Source organism: Manacus candei, unplaced genomic scaffold (genome assembly GCF_025592945.1).
Source record: "Manacus candei isolate 608988 ecotype Guabito, Panama unplaced genomic scaffold, ASM2559294v1 h1tg000005l, whole genome shotgun sequence".
Taxonomy (NCBI): domain Eukaryota; kingdom Metazoa; phylum Chordata; class Aves; order Passeriformes; family Pipridae; genus Manacus; species Manacus candei.
In genome coordinates, this window is record NW_026138053.1 from 17,118,532 (window position 1) to 17,140,476 (window position 21,945).

The following is a 21,945-nucleotide window of genomic DNA, read 5'->3' on the forward strand; positions in this document are numbered from 1 at the left end:
AGGACTAGTGCACCGACATGAATTTGTACTGTGAAATTAGGCACTGTTTTACTCAGTAATTAACTTCCATTGTTCACCTGCATCTTGAAAAATGTCAGTAGTGAGACTGAAGTCATTAAAACAACAGTAGCAGTTAAAGCAGTGTTAAACCTGTGTAAATGCCCTGTTGAACTGTGATTAATAACAACAAATGCTATGGAGGTCACATAGTAGGATTTCTTACATATTTGGCAGATTACTGTAACTGTCTCAAATCATGTGGGAAACATTGAAATGATGTTTACTTGGCAATAGGGAGTCCAGTCTAGTGGACTTAAAGTTATTCCATAAAATACTAAGTCATGGTTGATGGTCTAGTAACTAGCTCATGTAAAAGATTTATTTTGTCATCATTCCAGCTGCAAGCAGTCCAAATCACTAGTTATAATGGCTGGACCAAAGTAAGTGTATCTTTGCTGGTTCTTTTCATATGAATTGGCTTATCATATTACTATAAAATGCTTTTACTGGAATTCTTTTTTAGCTTATTTGTTACATTCCCATGTGGACTGTGTAGTTGTTTGTTAGTTCATCTTACTTGGTTTTGGACGTGTAGACCAGGAAAAATATACTGAGAGAAGTTTTATGAGAGTGGCTGAAGGGTTTATGATGCTTAGAAGTGAGAAAAAAGTAGCTTAATTTTTTTTGTGTGTGTTCTGTGGCCATTCCATTATGAATAAAGCTAAGCTGTATTTTTGGTGGGGTTTTAATTATTAAAGTAAAATACAAATAAAACATGATGTCCACCATCTTACACTCATAAACTATCAAGGAAACTTTTGCAGTCTTGTTGAGAGAATATTTTTTTGGAAGTCAGGAGGAAAAACTTTCATTCCTTTAAGTCAACTGGGTTTTTGTATACCTATTTCTGCTGACGGTTTGTATTTGGGGCTTTGTTTCTATGGTTCTATGATAGTGTGTCCTGACACCCGTGTTGAGCTACAAGTACAGGACCAAGTTATTAAAATAGTGCATAAAAGGCCAGCAGGTGAGTTTTCAAAGCAGTGAAGTAGGGTAACAGCAAGGTGGTGCTGTGCTCAAGGACAAAAGTACTTTTTTAAGGCATGCAATAACTGTATATCCCTAGAGCCTTCCCTTCCCAAATCTCAAGAATATGTTCCAGACTATAATCTTATATTGAATCGACATCATCGTGTGTAATATAAAACTTCTAGATATTTTCTCCTTTAGTGTTGCTAGAGTGGCTTTGACATACAAAGTAACTAATGGAGTTAGTCATAGAAAAATGGTTCTTTTCTCTGAGAATGGACAAAACCACAACTAAAGTAAACAGTTTTATTTGGTCATCTATATATAACATGTAAGGACCTGCCAGGAGCTGCTAGTTCGGTAGGAGCTGCAGTGTTTGGCCTACAACAGGAACAGTAGCAAGGCAAGCTACTTTAGGAAACCAGTGGCCAACAAAACTAGCATTCCAGGGGAAAGAAAAGCAAACAAGCGAAATCCCAAATAGCGATCCCCAGCAGAGACGGGTATACGGAGGCGGGCTCGGCTCTTCCCCGGGCTGTGGCGCAGTTGTGCGGGCCCGGCTCGGTCCCGGCGGAAGGGGCGGTGCTGCGGGTGCGGGACTGGGGCCGGCCCAGCACGTACGTTCGGGGTCCCGGGGCTCCGCCGCTGCTCTCGGGGTGTGCGCGGCCGGGGGAGCAAGGGGAGCAAGGGGGCCCGGCCCGGCGCACTCGCGGCCGGCGGCGCTGCCCCTGCCGGGCCCTGGAGGAGCGGCCGAAGCGGGGTTTGGTTCGCCTGTGCGAAACACCGAGCTGGGGAGGGGAGTCCTGTGGGGAGCCACTCGAAGTGACAGGGACACTGCTTTGCTATCCTGTAACAGCTTCAGCAGACCTGCGTCAGACCTCTCGCAAATGTAAATGCTGCTGCTGGCGTGTTGGAGATTGCAGCTGAGCTTCACAGCACAGACCAACCCAGAAGACAAGGTGACCTGAGATCTCATGCTGTCCAAGACAGCAGTAGTGCTCTTCAGAGACAGTTTTCTCGCATGTTCTCTGAAGTCCAGTCAGTTGTGCTCTCTTCCATAGGTGAATACAGGCCTATTAGTTTTTAAGTTTCAAAAGCGTTGTGAAACCAGAGCCATCAGAATGTGGTGGGGCTTTCAACATCCTCATTCTCTTATCATTACTTGTACTGAAGTTAGAACAACCATGTATCTATTTCAAAGAAATGAAAAACAACATTGGGTCTTCAAGCGTTAGGCCTTGGAGCTGGTTGGGTCAAAGTACATTAGTCTTACTGCTTTGTGTAATTTACTGCTTTATGTACTTACTGCTGTAAGTAAAATTTGCCAGTCTGATAAATGGCTTCTCTCATCAGAGAAAATCAAACCTTCTTAGCTCGTTTTCTGTTAATGTGTGTTCTTCCTATCAGGGCAAAGAAGCATTTTTTCATGAAAATGGATGCATACAACAACTGCTAGTGGCTGAAATTTATCTGTATACTTTACCAAAGATCTACAAGTAAATAATTTCATTAAAATTATTTTGTTCACAAGAAGAAAAGCAAGCTAAATATACCAAACTATTGATTCTAAATAACTCTATCTGCTTGTGAAGAATAGTGACAGCTGATAGCAACAGGCTCTGGAAAGCAGATTCTGTACTATATATAAACTGATGTATTTTGTGCTTGAATTTGCTCCAAAGAGTGCAGCTCTACTGCCTGATGGATATGAATTATCATTTCCTTGAAACAAAAATGAGGATCATTTTGTGGAAGTCATGGAAGATTTGATATAAACTTTGGCCTGGGTATCTGTATCATAGCAGGTTGGAGTTTTCAGCAGTGCATTCGCAAATGTATATTGAATCAGGAAAGGCACTGATTTCCTTCATGTAGCAAACCTTGAAAGCCCTTGTGTTCATGTTTAAACCTTCCATGAAGTGTTTGGTGTTCCCTATAACAACACCGAGGAATCTCCCTATTCCCTCTTTGCCCTGTGTTGTTTCTGTGTTAAGGTAGCTTTTTATAATAAACAGCTCCTAAGAGGAAAGTAACAATCAACTTCTAAACATGAAGAGTGTGAAACAAGATCCTAAATAGAGTAATGCAAACCTTGATAGTTGTTTAACTTCTGGTTTGTTACAGACTGTATCTCTTTAGGTGAGAAAAAGGAGAGGCAATTTAAATATAAAACTTGTCTTCTGTGTTTGTCCACAGGTAAATACAAATAGGATATGAATTGGGAAATAGAGTTCCTAGCCTAGCTCATCAGAAGGTAATGCAGCTGATTTTCCTCCTCTGGAAAGCTCCTCCGTATGCAGAACTCTGTACCTTGGCCCTGAGAAGATTTCTTGATTAGGGAGCTTCACAGCACTTCTAATGTCTGCCATTGCCTTGTGTCCTTTGGAAGGATAGTATCTCCACAGAAATTGTACAAGTGTACAGAGATTAGACATGAGCATTTCTGGTTTTGAGTCGCTATAATAATTTCTGTGTCTGAGAGGTCTTCCAAGGTTAGGGTAGTTGTTTGGATGGCAGGTGTCATGAATATCATGAATGACAGACACCCATGTTAGACCTCCAAAATATGTGGGGGTTTGTGACAACTCGCAATAAGAAATATTCTGCTTCTCCAAGGTCTTGTCTGAATATGTGCAAGTCATAGTAACGCCATTTTGAAAAAAAGATGCCTCTCAAGGATAAATAGGAATGTAAAATATTAGGGATTAAAATGAGAAACAAAATATCCATTTTAGTTTATATAACAACTCTTTTGCCTTTTGGGGTCGTTTTTGGCTTTATACTAATAAAAATACAACTTACGGGAGACAACCTATCAACATCTTAGTTGTAACTTCAGGAAAACAAAGTTACTGTAAGAATGGGAGGTTGATATAGCATAGATAGAATCCAGTTCTCATACAAAATGGCAATCAAGTTAAATATAGTGCCAGAGGTGGGCATTTACTTTTAAATGTGTATTTTCTAATGTGTACTTTACCCTCTTGCAGGAACATAAATAGGTAGTAGGAAGAGCGCAACTGATGACAGAGCACAGGATGGGTATCTATTTTCTTCTGTTAATTGTAGGGTTTTGCTGGGGGCAGTACAACCCCCACACCCTTTCTAAGAGGACATCTATTGTGCATCTCTTTGAATGGCGCTGGGAGGATATTGCTCTGGAGTGTGAACGCTATTTAGCTCCTAATGGATTTGGAGGAGTTCAGGTATGTCTGTTCCTATCAGTAGGTAGTAAAATTGCTACATGGATGATAATTTGTTTTTCAGAGAAAATGTTCAATTTTGTTCAAAATGTTCAAAGGACAGGTAGTGAGAAAGAAAAATAGAAATTGGTAATGGAAATAGTAAATGCTGACAGATATATTCTTCAGCTATCATTGAGAAAGCATGACTTTATTTCATTGTTCCAAAGTGCACATTTTGCATTCTGTGCTATTACATTTAGATGAATTAGAATTGCGTATTGTTGGCTAAATCTTTTTTTTTTTACTGCTGTAAAGAGTAACCTATGTTTATCTGCTTGATATTATTTAAATCGAGGGAAGCTCTTAAGAGCTAGATAAACATAAAATAGAACTATGACTGAAAAAATGGCTCTCAGAATAACAAAGTGCTGAAGGTTTAAATAATTAAGTATGAAAGGCTGCTATTTGTGTTCACCCGAACTGGCAAGTTTCTCTCTGTTAAGCAAAGTGTCACAGTAAGCCATTAAGAGACCCTTCTTTGTAGGAACCTGGTGTGAGCAGGCAGAAATGAACTGAACACAGGTTCTGGTGGGGGTGTGCTTATGTGAGTCTGTTCTGTCTGAACAACAGAGACATGTTCCTGTAGAACCAGTACTGTCAGATGGGTGGTGTAGTGTGGCTGGAGAACAGACACTTATTAAGCTACTTCAGTTTGCATGTCAGATTGCTCAGGAAAAATTGGTGAGAAGCCTGCCTGTCTCTTGTAGCCCAGAAGTTTGCAAGCTGGCCTGAGTAAGAACTCTCCCATAATATTCAGATAAAAACAGCTTTTCTTTGCAATCTTCTTTCCAGACACACAGACCTGATTGATTTTTAAACTGATTTTTCAGACTGTGGTATATGCCTATATATCTTTTTAAGCCATTCTTTGACAGTGTCTCAGAAAGAAAGATTTTCAGATGATGGCTTGCTGAGATGGTCACAAAGCTGTGGCAGCTAAGTAGGCTGCAACCTAGGGATCTTTCTGAGAAGTGGTGGGATCAAGTGGTTGTGCTCAGAGGACTTGGAGGTAGCAGCAAAAGCTTGTTGCCTAAAAAGTATCCTGAAGAGAGTCTGTAAAATTTTGGAAGAGGTATAACTCACTTGGAAACTTGCAAAAACTACGTCAAGAATGCTTTTATCCAAAACATTACAAAAATGGGAAGTTGGATCAGTTTTAAGAGCAGGATATTACATCAGTTGTTATGCAGTCAGTTCCTTCCTGATCCTCTATCTGCTGACCTAATTCTTTGATTTCAGATATTTTTTTTTTTTATCTTTGAGGCCTGCAGTTACAAAAGCTATTAGGACACTATGTCCATGGATGTAATTTTTATAGTATTTTTCTACCTGCTGAAAACCAGACCTAAGTCTTTTATTTTCAGTGTAAGCAGAGGATAGTGAGTATCTATATGGGTTATGTTCTTTCTAACATGGGCAAACAAATTAACCACTATCAGTATCCTGTTACCAAGTGCCATTGTTTTATTCACAGATTTCACCTCCAAATGAAAATGTTATTGTTACTGACCCCAAGCAACCATGGTGGGAAAGATACCAGCCTGTCAGCTACAAGCTGTGCACACGATCTGGAAATGAAACTGAATTTAGAGACATGGTGACCAGGTGCAACAATGTTGGAGTGAGTGCTTTGAAAATCTTCTGGTGTTAACAATGCAAGGATAGAGACAAGCAGTAATTTGGAAGGGAAGACATGGTAGCACTGGAGTGAAGATGGTGGGGTTTTTTTGTGGAATAGTTTTGTTTGGAAGGGACCTTAAAAGATCATCCTAGTCCGACCCCCCTCCAATAAGCAGAGACATCGTCAACTAGATCAGGTTCCTCAGAGCCCCATTCAATCTGACCTTGAATGTTTCCAGAGATGGGGAATCTACCACCTCTTTGGGCAACCTGTGCCAATGTTTTACCACCCTCATTGTGAAAAAGCTTCCTATATTTAGTCTAAACTTGCACTTGGCCTTGTTGAACCTCATGAGAGTCCCCATGGCCCCACTTCTAAAGTTTGTCCAGGTCCCTCTGAATGGCATCTCATCCCTCAGGTGTGTCTACTGTACCACTCAGCTTGGTGTCATCTGCAGACTTGCTGAGGGTGCACTCGATCCCTTCATCTGTGTCATTGATGAAGACACTAAATAACACTGGTCCCAGTACAGATTCCTGAGGGACACCACATGTCACCAGTTTCCACTGACACTCTGAGCTGTTGGCCACTACCCTCTGGATACGACCATCCAACCAATTCCTCATCCACTGAACAGCCCACCCATCAAATCCAATCTCTCCAATCTGGAGAGAAGGATGTTGTGGGAGATGGTGTCAATGGCCTTACAGAAGTACAGATTAATGACATCTGTAACCCTTGCCTTGTCCACTGATGCAGTCACTCCATCATAGAAGGCCACTAGGTTACGCAGACAGGACTTGGGTGAAGCTGTGCTCCTTGTCTTAAATCACCTTCTTGTCCTTCACGTGCTTTAGCACAGTTTCTAGGAGGATCCAGGCTGGATGGGCCTCTGAGCACCCTGCTCTAGTGGAAGGTCTACCTGCACATGGCCAAGGTTGGAACTAGGTAATTTTTAGGTCCCTTCCAACCCAAACCATTCTATGATTTTCTGATCTGTTCCATGATCTTGCCAGACACAGAGGTGACACTGACAGGTCAGTAGTTTCCAGGATCCTCCTTTCTGCCATTTTAAAAAATGAATACAATGTTATCTGCTTGTTTGTAGGGCTGCATGCTGTATCACTGTTGCCGTATGCTAATAAAAGAAAAATAATTTGAATAAAATATTGGGTGAAGCAATCAAGCATATATAGGGGGATGAGGCAGGAGGTGTGGGAGCGAGAACATTAATTAGTGATGCTGTGGGAAGTAGCTTTCTCAAATTGTTATGTGAATATTATTCTCTAGGTATATATTTATGTGGATGCAGTAATCAACCATATGTGTGGAGCTAATGCTGGTGCTGGTGACCATGCCACTTGTGGAAGCTATTTCAATGCAAAGACTGAAGATTTTCCAGCTGTGCCATATTCTGACTGGGACTTTAATGATGGTAAATGTAAATCTAGAAGTGGAGACATTGAGAATTATCATGATATATCTCAGGTAAACCTAGAACTATGATTTTCATGTAAGTCTGTTCCTGTGCTGTGGTTTCTCTGCTCTCATTTACAGTCAGACATTTTTTAAAACAAAATGCCTCATAGAAAACCATCCAGATTAATAATAGATGTTAGTGTTGCTATCAGGAACACCACTTCTTAAAGGGATAGCTCTATTTGAGACAATGGCTCGGTTTCAGATTTAGACTAATATGCTTAGGTACTTTATAAAGACAATTTAAAGCTCATAAAGTCTATTTAGCAATTACCTTGTGTGGGAGTTTTGTGTTTAAAAAAAAATTAGAGTTATTTTTTGCCTTTTATTGTAATTGGAAGTTTTCTTTGGTCTCAATTTCAGAAAAGAGAGATTAGGATTTTTTAAAGGAAAATAGTAATGCCAAAATCTTGAAAATTGACCTTCTGTTCAGATATTTCCTAGGAGTTTATCTATTCCTCTGTGTTAGATTTTGAGGTCAGGACTTTATAACTACCAAAGAATAAAAAATTATCTTCTAAAAATAAATACCTACTTTTCTTGAATAATGTCTTATGTCTTTCAAATACCTTTGATCTTTCCTGAATCTAAGTTGAGGGGAAAGGGGTTTTGGAGAAATGACAGAAGAAGTTCTAAAGGAACTGTTCTTTAGTTCAGTTTGCAAGACAGACTAATGCACCTTACTCTTTCCAGGAAGATGTGCATAACCATGGAAACCTATAATGAGTGTTCTTGGAAAAAGCATCTCAGTATATTCAGTGTCTGTTTAAAGTATTCTTTTGATGAAAATCAGTGCCCATCATTTTGTATTTACAGGAAATTACAGTTTAATGTTTTAGAAGGCTAAAGGAACTTGAGATTTTGAAAATATTTAGGAATATAATTTCTAGAAGTCTTTCATATATCAGAGAAGAAATGACTGTACTGAGTAAAATGCCTTATACTTGCATTTAAAAAGCTAATTATAAATGTAATATAATATAATATAATTCTTCAGCACCTGCAAATGCGTAAATTGGGTGAATGCAGATTTCTTAATGCTCCTTCTGTGTAGATGACTGTCCAAGGTACCCGTCCAAGGCAAAGATATGGTTGGTTTACAAAGGCTAGTGAATGCTTTATTTGGCATTGTAACGTAGGCAAGAAAATTCAAAATGTATGCTGAACGCTATGTTTAGTTTATTAGGGGAAAAATGCTTCATTTCAGAATTTTTGTCCAGGTCCGGGACTGCCGCTTGGTCAGCCTTCTGGATCTGGCCCTGGAGAAGGACTATGTGCGCTCGAAGGTGGCTGAGTACATGAACCATCTCATTGACATTGGCGTAGCAGGCTTCCGAATTGATGCTGCCAAGCACATGTGGCCTGGGGATGTGAAGGCGATTTTAGACAAGCTGAAAGATTTAAATACTACATGGTTTCCTGAAGGAACTAAACCTTTCATTTACCAGGAGGTAATCTTTATTTTTTTTTAAAAATTTTACTGAACAAATGCATTTTTTTGTAGGCACAGTATGGACTCATTCATACACGGAAAGCAACGCTTTGCTTGACTGAACCCAAGCACCTTTCAGATTGAAGATTTATAGAAATCATCATCAAGATTTAATCACCATAATTTGCAAATATCTAATCTGCCCATAAATGGTAATTGGCGTGCAGAATGCCCCAGATGTTTTGGATCTTCTGGAATTTTCACCTGGAAATTTCACTTGAGATGAAATTTACTGCATTGAAGTTAGTGTAAAAAATCTGTTGGTCTAAAAAAACAGATTTCACTTCCTGAATTTTAAATTCTGGATAATAAATTGTAACAGAAGATGTAACTGGTGTCTACAGTCTGAAACTTTGTTTTCCAATGCCATAACTAGTGTTGCTTGATGTTCTGAATTTGTGCTTTGTATTTGAATAATGAATCTGAACAAGACCTAAGAAGCAGGTAGTTGCTGGTTTCAGTCAGCAGAAGCTAAAGTTGATAGACACATTTTATTAGATCAGTATCGGGCCTGGAAGCACTAGGGCCAATAATGAAACAGTGTTTAGCTACAGAACGAAATGAGGCTGCCAAACTGCTGGAAGCAGAGACATTGGTGACTAAACTAAATATAAAGTTGATACAGCCCAAGCATTAATTATGTATTAGTGATCAATCAGCATAAGGAGACATAGGATGGAGATGGAAAACAAGTTCACAGCTAGGTTGAGGTAAAAGGGGAAAATAGCTTTAAATACAATTTTGCAGGAAGGCCAAAAAATATAATTAGCTCGAGTATTACCTGTTCCTTAAACCAATGTTAAAGGGAATGCCTTTTACTTGTTTGGTTTTTAAGTAGAAAGCAGTACCATGTCTTTCCTGTCCCAGGTAATTGACCTGGGTGGAGAGCCGATCAAAGGCAGTGAATACTTTGGAAATGGCCGAGTGACAGAGTTCAAATACGGTGCAAAGCTGGGGACAGTGATCCGCAAGTGGAACGGAGAAAAGATGGCCTACCTAAAGTAAGGATGGAGGTGCTGCTGTTTATCTGGGCTACACTGGATACAACAGTTGACAGGGTAACTTCGACTCTTTGTGTTTTTGGCTAGGAACTGGGGAGAAGGCTGGGGCTTTGTGCCTTCTGACAGAGCCCTGGTCTTTGTGGACAATCATGACAACCAGCGGGGGCATGGGGCCGGTGGATCTGCTATTCTGACCTTCTGGGATGCCAGGTAAGAGATTGCTCTTGTCTGGGTGCTGTTTTGTCTGTCTGTTTCTCTTTGCACGTCTCATGACTTGCTTTGTCCAACCAACAGGCTCTATAAAATGGCAGTTGGTTTCATGCTGGCCCATCCGTATGGGTTCACACGTGTGATGTCAAGTTTCCGCTGGCCAAGATATTTTGTTGATGGAAAGGTAAGCCTGCAATGCTGACGATGCATTTGTGGTGGATAAGGACCAGAGCAGGGCCCTAGAAGTAGTCCAGCACATTTCAGTGTGTTAAGGGATTTCACTGGGCCATGTTGGATCTAGCTGGTGAAAATTTGATGCTCCATCTAGCTTTTCTCTCCCAAGAGGCTCTTTGCATTTTCAGTAAGAAGTTATAAACTTCTGAATTACAGGACATCAATGACTGGGTTGGACCTCCAAGTAACTCGGATGGCTCAATAAAGCCCGTGACAATCAATGAGGACACTACCTGTGGCAACGACTGGGTTTGTGAACATCGCTGGCGTCAGATAAAGTAGGACACTGTGGGAGAAAAAACTGAGTGAAAGCAGTTGCTTTTGCTTCATGTTCCTCATGGCTTTAGAGCTCTTGCAGCTGCAGTGACAGCCGTTCCTTGTATTTTCAGGAACATGGTTATTTTCCGTAACGTGGTGGACGGTGAACCTTTCTCCAACTGGTGGGACAATGGCAGCAATCAAGTAGCTTTTGGCCGTGGTAATAAAGGCTTCATCATTTTCAATAATGATGACTGGTAAGTAAGAGAGGAATAAATCATAATTTATTATTTTTATAAATAATTTATTATTTATTTTAAAAATCTAGGTAATAGTGAAAGCTTTTAGGGTGTTGCTGGGTCCAGCAGATCTTTGGAACAGATGCATCCTCTGTGTCTTTTTCTAACAATTTAAACTTATCATTCTCCACTCTACCTGGAACACTCTTCACTCTTGGCAGTTAGGCCTTGTACTCTGATCTCGCTGTTTCCCAGTTCTGAAGTTGGCTGGGTCGTTGATCAGGGTCAGCCAGCAAAGTCTGAACTTATAGAAATGAGGGAACTTGTAAACTCAGGAATGTGGTCTAAAAGTGACAATTTTAAAAACTGTATTGCAATCTTTTATGCAATAATGAGATGATAAGAGAAAGAGAGTGTGTCAGGCCTGTAATAATTAGAAGCAGGTTGTGGTGATAAGCAATTTGAAGGATGTAGTGGTTGTACAGATTTTGCAGTGTCCAGAGAAGTGCTACAGGATAACTCCAGAATTACCTAACATCTGAGAAGGTTTCCAATATGAGTTGCAGAGCATTTTAGAGTCCACGTAATCCTTACTGCATTTCAATCTTTTCCAAAGGTCTTTGAATGTAACTCTGCAGACTGGTCTGCCTGCTGGCACTTACTGCGATGTCATTTCTGGGCAAAAGAATGGTGACCATTGTACAGCAGGTGAAGTTCACGTTGCTGCTGATGGCATGGCAAATTTCCTGGTTGGTAATGAGGACGAAGACCCATTCATTGCCATTCACGTTGATGCTAAATTGTAGCCAGATCTGTTGTGCACCTGTTGTTTCTTCTCTTCTGTATTTTTGCTGAGAACATACAGGTGGGCCAAATGTCCAGCACCAAATGAACCAAGGTAGAGCAAAGTCTATTAGTTAATACTAATGAAATAGTGAGCCGCTGCTCTACAGAAACAGGAGCTAGTGGTGCCAGCGCACATCTGGGAGTGGTGCTGTACACCTGTTTGCATTTTTAAGCGTGCTTTATTCAGTTAAAATACTCATACAAAGTGAAAGGAGAAAATTGAAATTACTTAATTTAAAATGGTGCTGCTCTGTCCATGAGTGGAAGTAGTGTGGTTCTCTTTAGGGGCAAGTGGGACTAGGAATTGACAGGATGTCCAAAAACCAAGAGAAGACACTTTTGTGCTGAAACATGGCACAATTCAAGTTGCTTCCAAATGATAACTCAGTTGAAAATCTGTTTCCTCTGTTGATCTGTACATTCTCTGTATCTAGTGAATAAAAAATGGCATTCAGATCAAGTCTGTCCCTTTTTTGTGACAAACCAAACATGGGGTCTGGGTCAGAGGAAGCTGGCCTGTGCCAGTTGTTTATTCCAGCCTTTGGCATCAGTCAAGCCCGTCTTATTACCTGGTTCACAGTCACCTTGTGCCTGTACAAGTAAAAAACTTAGTTCTTCCACAGTTACCCCAAAATTGACTTGATCTCCGTTACTGCTGCCTATAATACAATCACCAATAGGATGGTGGGCATTCCTAGTCATGGAAAAGGAATATGTGGGTTGAAACCAGCTAAAGCCCATTGCTACCTGCAAAAAAACTTCTGTTAGTTTTTAATTTTGTGTAACCTCTTTTGTACTGAGCCATGTCTACATTCTTCCCAATGCTGGTCTGGCTAAACCAAGGAGATAATCACCCTTTTTAATTAACTCTGGGATAAACAGTTACATTATCAGCTAATGCACTCAACTAAGTTACATTATCAGCTAATGCACTCAACTAAACCACTTACACACAAAGAGTTTGTGTGTTAAATTAACATTCCTTGCAACACCCTTGGACAGTCAGTCACAGCCTGCACAACCTGTCATGTGAGGGCTCTCAGTCCTCTTTCCCAGTGGGTTTGCCATCCATTGCATCAGGCTAGCAAGGATGGGTCCTTACTCTTCTTGGCTGACAGCAGCATATTTTTCAGTGGAAAATGCATGCCACTGGAAGCTGAAAGTCATGCAGTGACATGCCATCTCATCAATGGAACCCCACAGGGAATGATGATGTAAAAATTAACCTGAGGCACATTTGGTTGCTTTCAGTAATATTGAGGGATGAGGGGGTCTGTTCTCACTGAGTTGGTAATCACAAAGTGCAATCGCTCACTGGTTCCTTGCTGTTAGTGAGTAGGCAAGGTCATTTGCAGTAATTTACTATTTCATTATAGTAGTGGGAAAAGAGGCTTTTAATAAGGTCTGTGACATGAAAATGAACAGGTGGACAAATGGGACAAATGCTTCTGTGTTTTGTCCTTGAAGACAAATTCTGGGAAAGAGAAGGATGCATGTGACATATTGGCATGGCTAGTTTCAGAAAGAACACACTAGAGGTAGTTTGGGTACAAAGTGCACTGATGTACTGATGTTTCTTTTCTTCTGGAGTAGATGTGACCTTTTTTCTAACTTTTTTTTTGTCACAGATATTCATCAAATGTCAGAAATTTTATGGTCTTTGTATTCTTTCAGAGTGGTGTTGGTATGACTCAAGCTTGTTCATGGAGAATTGTTGCTAAGACCTTGATTTTATAAGTCAGTTCTGTATGAAGACCTGAAGGCATCTTATGAGCTAAAGTCAGTAGTTTTTTTTTTCAAAGGAGAAGACTGTAGGAAAAGCCAAAAGGGACTTGGACAACAGCTCTGGCTTTCAGATTCTGTTTTATGTCAGTCAGCTAACACTCATCTGCAATATTTACATCTGATTTTGGGTTGAGTTCCTTGGCTCAGATGAATCAATGGTCATTTAAAATGAGATGAAACCTTATGCAAAGTTTCTGCTGGAGAAAGAAACACAGCTTAGATGACTTTCAGTCAGGTACAGCGACAGCTATTCTGCACAACCAGCTGTGTGAAGAAAACTGATAACAGTTCCTAGCAGAGACTGGGCAGTGACACTAGAGAAATGCTTCAGGTATGAAAAGGCATCAGTTTCTAGTTACCAATGTGATTCACCTGGGGAAGATCCACAGCCTGTTGTCCGATAGAACTGTAATTGACTGAGAGTGGCTGATCAGGTACCCTGGATTGAACTCTGCCAGCATTCAGAGGTGTCCAGCTGTCAGGATTAGATGAACTCAGTCATTCTCCTAGTGCTGTTAGGTTTTCATCTTTCAGTCACTTCTCCCTCCTTTTACCTTCCAAAGACCCCTTTCAGGGTCTGTGTGTTATGTTTTGGAATACTTTTGATAAAGTATTTCTGTTTACATGAAAGAGTGCAGTTCTGGATTTGGGTACACTGCTCACGGACTGCTTAGTTTATGATAGTGTATAATCACTGTGAAAAGGTATTTTATCTTCAGCTGTTGGGCAATCCAGGAGGAAAACCAACCGAAGGAATGATATTGAGCTAGCTAGCTAAATAATAACTGATAGCATTGATCTAGCTAGCTAAATAATAACTGATAGCATTGATCCTTGTGAATTTTGACAGCTGTGGTAGGAACTTTGTCATCTTGCAGGAACATAAATAGCCTGTGGAGAGACTAGAGTGCCTTCAGTAGATGGCTCCATGCAAGTCCTCCTCCTCCTCCTTGCAGCTGTGGGGTTTTGCTGGGGGCAGTACAACCCCAACACCCTCTCTAAGAGGACATCTATTGTACATCTCTTTGAATGGCGCTGGGCGGATATTGCTCTGGAGTGTGAACGCTATTTAGCTCCTAATGGATTTGGAGGTGTTCAGGTAAGAGTAGTAGGAAAATGGCATTTGTAGCATTTAATTAATAAATCAAAATCCCTGAGATGGAAACAGCCATCTCCAAGTAACTTTGCTGTTGGAGAGGGCCAATGATTTTGTATCTCTAGCAGGTCAGTTACAAAGGGGCATGCCTTCCTCTGAAAGGCTTCCCCTGAAAGCTAAGTAAGGCTCTTCCCTTGTTCTGAGGGAAGTGCATAAGCATTGAGGTTTGGCTTGTCTAAGGCTGTCACCACTCCAGTTACAAATACTTCCTATGGCTTCAGCCTTCCCGTGCACATGCCCTTGAAAGCAGGCCCATGCTGGATCTGGGCAACCCACAGAAAAAAAATAAAACCTCTTTCTTGCCAGTGTACAAGACAGATATCTCTCAGACTTGGGCTTATGCTGTGGGAGAGGCTGGGTTGGGTGCTAGCCTGCCTCTGAGGGTAGAGATGCTGAATGCAGGTTTTGCCCTTAAAACGTCAAAATAAAACCAAAGTATATAATTTCATCTACAGGTTTCACCTCCAAATGAAAATATTGTCATTACTAACCCAAACAGACCTTGGTGGGAAAGATACCAGCCCATTAGCTACAAGCTCTGCACTCGGTCAGGAAATGAAGATGAGTTCAGAGACATGGTGACCAGATGCAACAATGTTGGAGTAAGTGCCTTGAAAAATCTGTATCTGATATGGCAAGAAGTGCTGTATCAGCTGAGGGAAGGTACTGCTGCTTTCCTCTAAGGAAACATATACTGAGAAGAAACTGAAGTGGAAAAAAGTCAATAGTGAAGTAGTAAAGTTGAGGCTATCACTTCACAATCACTACAAAACATAGTGAAATGCTCACATTGCTTTTCCAGGTTCGTATTTATGTGGATGCTGTCGTCAACCACATGTGTGGAGCTGCGGGTGGCTCGGGCACCCATTCTACCTGTGGAAGCTATTTTAATGCTGGAAACAGAGATTTTCCAGCTGTACCATACTCTGGCTGGGATTTCAATGATGGCAAATGTCACAGTGGAAGTGGAGAAATTGAAAATTATGGTGATATATATCAGGTAACTTCCTCTGGCAAAAGTTTTGATTATTTTTCTTTTTTTTTTTAAACATGTTGTGTAAACTCCACAGTAAGATGAAACAAAGGGTGTAGTTTTTCACAAAATCTGTGCTTAGTCACTTGACAAATGAATGAGGTTGTAACCATAGGTACTAGTGGTGCAAAATATTATGAGTAGTGAGAAATCAAGAACCTGTGTGTGGAAGTTTTCCCCTGAACTGAGCCCAGTGTACTCAGCTCAGCCCACAACCTCATTCTTATAGCTTATAAGCTCAGCTGATCATGATAAGGAGCCCCCTTGAAAAACTGAGAGCAGTGCAAGGTGGTGCCCTGGTTGAGCAACTTACTGGTTTTTGTAGTTGGAATGTGTAGCAGTTCTTTCTCAAGCTCTTTGGCCACTTTGCAGCAATATACTATGATATTTCTGCACTGGCACTGCTTCATGTAAGGCTTGCCCTTCACTGGTTCAGGTGGCTCCTAATGTGCATCTGTAATATGCATCTGTAATATGTGTTTCTGTAACATGCATCTGAAATCCTGGGTTACAACAGTTTAAAGGTATTTCCATTTCAATCTCCACCCCAGTCCCTTTGGACCAGACCATTGTGTTTAACATTGCAATGAATTCCTCCCCTTATCCCTGCTCTGCCTTGGACTTATCCACAGACTACAATCCCTCAGGGCTCTACCTGCTGCAGAAGGAGCCTTGTCTATGAGCCACAGTCTCTTCAGGAGGACACCTGCTGTGGCACAGACTTATCCACAGCTACAGTCACTTTGAGGGGCACCTGTTCCAGCATGGTCCTATCCATGGGCCACAGAGTCTTCAGGGATACACCTGCTCCAGTGTGGCCTTACCCACAGCCACTGTTCCTTTAGAGCCTGCCAACACGGCCTTAGCCCTGGCTGCAGTCCCTCCAGGGGTGTTCCTGCTCTGTCGTGGGCTTGTCCATGGCCAAACACTTTGAGGTGCTCCAGCATGTGCTCATGCACAGCCACTGATGCTTCAAGGTGTACCTGCTGCAGCACAGTCGTGTCCTTGGGCCCCAGTCCCTTCAGAGGGACACTGCTGTGGCACAGACATAGCCATGGCCACAGACACTTTGAGATGTACCTGCTCCACTGTGGATCCATCCACAGGTCACAATCCCTTTGACTTGAGTTCACTCTGAAGTTCCAGCCTGTCTGGTACAGCAGCACAGAAACAGCAGCAGTGTGCTGGCCACCTGCCAGCCCAGGAGCATCTCCACTGCCAAAATCCAAATGTTCCCAGAGTGAGGTGATCAGCAGCACAGTGGAACAGCCAGCAGTGAAGGCAAAAAGCAGCCACTAATGAGCTCTAGACTCTAATACACAAGTGAGTCCTGTGCAAGCACAGGAGCCTGCCAATTAATAGCCAAAGAGCAATAACAGCTATAAATTCCATCTAGCACATTCCAATCAAACTTGTTATTTCAAAACCTTTGAGCCCCACATTTGGCACCAAAAAGGACTGATGTGGTTTAACCCAGTCAGCAACTAAACACCACACAGCTGCTTGCTTACAGGGGAGAGAATCAGAAGAGTAAAACTGAGAAAACTCATGGGTTGAGATAAAGACAGTTTAATAGGTTAAGCAAAAGCTACGTGTGCAAGCAAATCAAAACAAGAATTTATTCACCACTTCCCATGGGAAGACAGATGTTTGACTGCCTCCAGAAGAGTAGGGCTCCATCATGTGTAAGGGTGACCTGGGAAGAAAAATGCCTTCCCTCCAAACATCATCCCGTTCTTCTTCCCACCATCATCCCCTTCTTCTTTATCTGCTGAGCATAGAATATCCCTTTGGTCAGTTAGGGTCAGCTGTCCTGGCTGTGTCCCCTCCAAGCTCCTTGTGGGTCTCCAGCCTACTCGCTGGTTGTGTGGTGTGAGGAACAGAAAAAGTCTTAACACAGGAGTTTAGTTTTAGTAATTGCTGAGCAGCGCTTGCACAGAGTCATCACCCCTGTTTTCAGCACAAATCCAAAACACAGCCCCATACCAACTACTTTGAAGAAAATTAACTGTGTCTCGCCAAAACCAGCACATTCTACGTCCCTTGTCCCATAGCATTTACATCATGCTGAAGTACCACACTACCCAGTCAAACCACCACCCCTCTCCACCTCATTTGATAATACACAGATATAATCTTCTCTTCTTCTCTTCTCTTCTTCTCTTCTCCTCTTCTCTTCTCTTCTTCTCTTCTCTTCTCTTCTCTTCTCTTCTCTTCTCTTCTCTTCTCTTCTCTTCTCTTCTCTTCTCTTCTCTTCTCTTCTCTTCTCTTCTCTTCTCTTCTCTTCTCTTCTCTTCTCTTCTCTTCTCTTCTCTTCTCTTCTCTTCTCTTCTCTTCTCTTCTCTTCTCTTCTCTTCTCTTCTCTCTCTCTCTCCTCTCCTCTCCTCTCCTCTCCTCTCCTCTCCTCTCCTCTCCTCTCCTCTCCTCTCCTCTCCTCTCCTCTCCTCTCCTCTCCTCTCCTCTCCTCTCCTCTCCTCTCCTCTCCTCTCCTCTCCTCTCCTCTCCTCTCCTCTCCTCTCCTCTCCTCTCCTCTCCTCTCCTCTCCTCTCCTCTCCTCTCCTCTCCTCTCCTCTCCTCTCCTCTCCTCTCCTCTCCTCTCCTCTCCTCTCCTCTCCTCTCCTCTCCTCTCCTCTCCTCTCCTCTCCTCTCCTCTCCTCTCCTCTCCTCTCCTCTCCTCTCCTCTCCTCTCCTCTCCTCTCCTCTCCTCTCCTCTTCTCTTCTCTTCTCTTCTCTCCGAACCTCTCCTCTCTTCTCTTCTCTCCGAACCTCTCCTCTCCTCTTCTCTTTTCTCTCTCTCTTTTTTTCAATTTTCTGTTGTTCAGGTCCGGGACTGCCGCTTGGTCAGCCTTCTGGATCTGGCCCTGGAGAAGGACTATGTGCGCTCGAAGGTGGCTGAGTACATGAACCATCTCATTGACATTGGCGTAGCAGGCTTCCGAATTGATGCTGCCAAGCACATGTGGCCTGGAGACATTAGAGCATTTCTGGACAAGCTGAAAGATTTAAATACTACGTGGTTTCCTGAAGGAACAAAACCATTCATTTTCCAGGAGGTAATCCCCTGTTTTGCCCTTTATGTTTGTTTTTGTCTTTTACATCTCTTTTGCCTTCCTCCTTCAGAGGAACAGCAGTACATCTTCATCCAGCTTACCCCAGAAAGAGCTTTTCGGGAACAGTGCTGCACGCATAAGTAATTTTGCTTTTTAAAACTGCCTCCACAACACACTGTCAATCAACTTTACCATTTCTTTATTCAGTCATGTTTTTGAGTCCATCATGTATTATACTGACTTTGGATTGATTTACACAACAGAAATACACATACTTGAGTACTTTTTTCTCAATGTAAAGCAAGAACTAATGTTGAATTCTGTACACTGCATTTTTGGTCTCTGTGAGACAAGAACAGATGCACAGATTTTCCTTCCTGTCCCAGGTAATTGACCTGGGTGGAGAGCCGATCACAGGCAGCGAGTACTTTGGAAATGGCCGAGTGACAGAGTTCAAATACGGTGCAAAACTGGGGACAGTGATCCGCAAGTGGAACGGAGAAAAGATGGCCTACCTAAAGTAAGGATGGAGGTGCTGCTATTTATCTGGGCTACACTGGATACAACAGTTGACAGGGTAACTTCGACTCTTTGTGTTTTTGGCTAGGAACTGGGGAGAAGGCTGGGGCTTTGTGCCTTCTGACAGAGCCCTGGTCTTTGTGGACAATCATGACAACCAGCGGGGGCATGGGGCCGGTGGATCTGCTATTCTGACCTTCTGGGATGCCAGGTAAGAGATTGCTCTTGTCTGGGTGCTGTTTTGTCTGTCTGTTTCTCTTTGCACGTCTCATGACTTGCTTTGTCCAACCAACAGGCTCTATAAAATGGCAGTTGGTTTCATGCTGGCCCATCCGTATGGGTTCACACGTGTGATGTCAAGTTTCCGCTGGCCAAGATATTTTGTTGATGGAAAGGTAAGCCTGCAATGCTGATGATGCATTTGTGGTGGATAAGGACCAGAGCAGGGCCCTAGAAGTAGTCCAGCACATTTCAGTGTGTTAAGGGATTTCACTGGGCCATGATCTAGCTGGTGAAAATTTGATGCTCCATCTAGCTTTTCTCTCCCAAGAGGCTCTCTGCATTTTCAGTAAGAAGTTATAAACTTCTGAATTACAGGACATCAATGACTGGGTTGGACCCCCAAGTAACTCGGATGGCTCAATAAAGCCTGTGACAATCAATGAGGACACTACCTGTGGCAACGACTGGGTTTGTGAACATCGCTGGCGTCAGATAAAGTAGGACACTGTGGGAGAAAAAACTGAGTGAAAGCAGTTGCTTTTGCTTCATGTTCCTCATGGCTTTAGAGCTCTTGCAGCTGCAGTGACAGCCGTTCCTTGTATTTTCAGGAACATGGTTATTTTCCGTAACGTGGTGGACGGTGAACCTTTCTCCAACTGGTGGGACAATGGCAGCAATCAAGTAGCTTTTGGCCGTGGTAATAAAGGCTTCATCATTTTCAATAATGATGACTGGTAAGTCAATGGGAGAAACACTGTACCCAGAGAGAACCATAGCATCCCTCATCAGCAATACAACCCGAGTTATTCAAGTGTATGCCAAGTCTAGAGAGCTAAAATCACAGAATATTCTGAGTTGGAAAGGACACACAAGGATCATCGAGTCCAGCCCTTAGCCCTGCACAGGACCATCCGCAAGCCTCACATCATGTGCCCAAGAGTATCATCCAAACACTTCTTGAACTCTGGCAGGCTTGGTGCTGGGAGCATAGGGAATGAAGCAGGGGTAGGATCAGAAAGCTCATGCTTCACATTGCTCTTCAAAGTAAGGGAGTAGCATCAGGTTCAAAAATCTTGCACACAATTTGAAATGTTTGTTTTTAAAATAATGGATAAATAGTATTTGTTTATTTTCACACAGGAATATGAGTGTTTATTTGCAAACTGGACTGCCTGCTGGTACTTACTGTGATGTTATTTCTGGACAAAAGGAGGACAACAAATGTACTGGAAAACAGGTGTATGTTTCTGGTGATGGAAAGGCTAATTTCCAGATTAATACCGACGCTGAAGATCCATTTATTGCTATTCATGTTGATGCAAAATTGTAACTCCAGAGAAATGTCCTCTTCTGTGCATTACTGTTTCCCCTATATGTAGTTTCCTGCTTTTTGAGCATGAATGATTCTGTATCTGGTGAATAGTAAATGGCAAGTAAATTGAAGAGTCGTACTTTTTCCCTTAATTAATTGGATGTAACTTTATTACCTCATAACTAGTGGCATTGCAGTCATAGGTTTTAAGGCAATGCAGCGCTTCAATTCCCACTTAATAGGAGAAAATAAAATAGATAACACCCCCCCAAACCAGCACCTCAGTAAGTTAAAATGCATTATTTCCAAGGCTAATACATGCACACACAGCTGTATCCCACAGCAGTCACGTTGTGGGCAGTCAGCTACAAGCAGTGCCTGCATACAGTTTATCCCTTTCTTGTGGCAAACCAAACCTGGGGTCTTGGCCAGTGAAGGAAGCTGGGCCATGCCAAGCAGTTATTCCAGTCTGTGGCTTCAGTCAAGCCAGTGGGTTACAGTTTGTGCCCGTACTAATCAAATCCACAGCTCTTCTGTTGTTATCCCCAGTGGTTTGCTGCAAATGAACATTCACTGTGGAGGGTTCCAGAGGTGTCCAAGGACGTTGTATATCCAGGCATCACTTACCCCTTGTGCCAGTGGCTGAAACCCAGCATATTCTTGTCTATGTGGTGCGTTAGGCTCCCTTATTCTGTAATATCTCAGAGAATTACACAGACAGAACACAGATGTGGCAGCTTTCCCTATTTCCTTGTCAACTGTGAGAAAATACTGACTTAAAAGGCAAGTGTGAGCTTTGCTTTAAGTCAGTGTCTGCTAGGCCAAAAGTACTTATTGCGGCCTGATCTGGAGGGGAAAATAGAAGAGGGTTGCTCAGATTTGCAATTTTTGGGGTAAAGGTGTACTTTTAAGGGCTCTTTCCCTTTTGTGGTGGGAGAGAGAGTATGTGTGGATGTTGGGGGTGGTTATTGGCTCTCAGTGTGCCCAAGGGCTTAGAGTGTCTGTCAAAGCAGTCGTGGTGTAGGAAGAGTGTCCCTGGCCCAGTGCTGGACCTATCGTCTGTCTGCATTGCTGGCTATGTCCAGCACTACCTGGATCCACCCACGCAGCCCCTGGATCCACTCACTGGAGCAGTGTCAGAGATTGGAAGATTTGTGTGGCAGGATGTTCATAGCCAGTGCAGACCTGTTGTTTGCCCACAGGGGCAGGTCAGG

General features: G+C 42.3%; 2 protein-coding genes across 6 annotated transcripts; both read left to right on the forward strand.

Moving 5' to 3' along the window:
* Window positions 1–1,394: 1,394 nt before the first annotated feature.
* Window positions 1,395–12,114, forward strand: LOC127476933 (pancreatic alpha-amylase-like). Of its 5 annotated transcripts, none has more exons than XM_051800479.1 (12): window positions 1,395–1,646; window positions 1,886–2,090; window positions 4,099–4,235; window positions 5,749–5,895; window positions 7,186–7,383; window positions 8,595–8,825; window positions 9,734–9,867; window positions 9,955–10,077; window positions 10,162–10,261; window positions 10,468–10,589; window positions 10,701–10,826; window positions 11,425–12,114. In XM_051800479.1, the coding sequence occupies exons 2-12, from the start codon at window positions 2,051–2,053 to the stop codon at window positions 11,612–11,614; spliced, it is 1,548 nt and encodes a 515-aa protein (XP_051656439.1). In that variant the 5' UTR covers window positions 1,395–1,646; window positions 1,886–2,050; the 3' UTR covers window positions 11,615–12,114. The 5 variants fall into 5 exon arrangements, with proteins under 5 accessions (XP_051656439.1, XP_051656422.1, XP_051656412.1 ...); XM_051800462.1 differs by lacking the exon at window positions 1,395–1,646 and adding an exon at window positions 3,226–3,283 and having other exon boundaries at window positions 1,656–2,090; window positions 4,020–4,235; XM_051800452.1 differs by lacking the exon at window positions 1,395–1,646 and adding an exon at window positions 3,226–3,283 and having other exon boundaries at window positions 1,656–1,988; window positions 4,020–4,235.
* A 2,231-nt stretch (window positions 12,115–14,345) lies between these two features.
* LOC127476951 (pancreatic alpha-amylase) lies at window positions 14,346–20,860 on the forward strand. Its single transcript, XM_051800502.1, has 10 exons — window positions 14,346–14,538; window positions 15,051–15,197; window positions 15,398–15,595; window positions 18,451–18,681; window positions 19,065–19,198; window positions 19,286–19,408; window positions 19,493–19,592; window positions 19,795–19,916; window positions 20,028–20,153; window positions 20,560–20,860. Exons 1-10 carry the CDS (start codon window positions 14,368–14,370, stop codon window positions 20,747–20,749), a joined length of 1,542 nt encoding a protein of 513 aa, XP_051656462.1. The 5' UTR covers window positions 14,346–14,367; the 3' UTR covers window positions 20,750–20,860.
* The last annotated feature ends 1,085 nt before the right edge of the window (window positions 20,861–21,945 follow it).

Bases quoted from the DNA above. Each gene is read 5' to 3' on its own strand.
- LOC127476933 (XM_051800462.1), top strand. From the start codon at position 4,053: ATGACAGAGCACAGGATGGGTATCTATTTTCTTCTGTTAATTGTAGGG. The intron at 4,236-5,748 runs GTATGTCTGTTC...TTTTATTCACAG, and splicing joins ATGGATTTGGAGGAGTTCAG to ATTTCACCTCCAAATGAAAA. The intron at 7,384-8,594 runs GTAAACCTAGAA...ATTTTTGTCCAG, and splicing joins ATTATCATGATATATCTCAG to GTCCGGGACTGCCGCTTGGT.
- LOC127476951 (XM_051800502.1), top strand. From the start codon at position 14,368: ATGCAAGTCCTCCTCCTCCTCCTTGCAGCTGTGGGGTTTTGCTGGGGG. The intron at 18,682-19,064 runs GTAATCCCCTGT...TTCCTGTCCCAG, and splicing joins AACCATTCATTTTCCAGGAG to GTAATTGACCTGGGTGGAGA. The intron at 19,593-19,794 runs GTAAGCCTGCAA...TCTGAATTACAG, and splicing joins GATATTTTGTTGATGGAAAG to GACATCAATGACTGGGTTGG.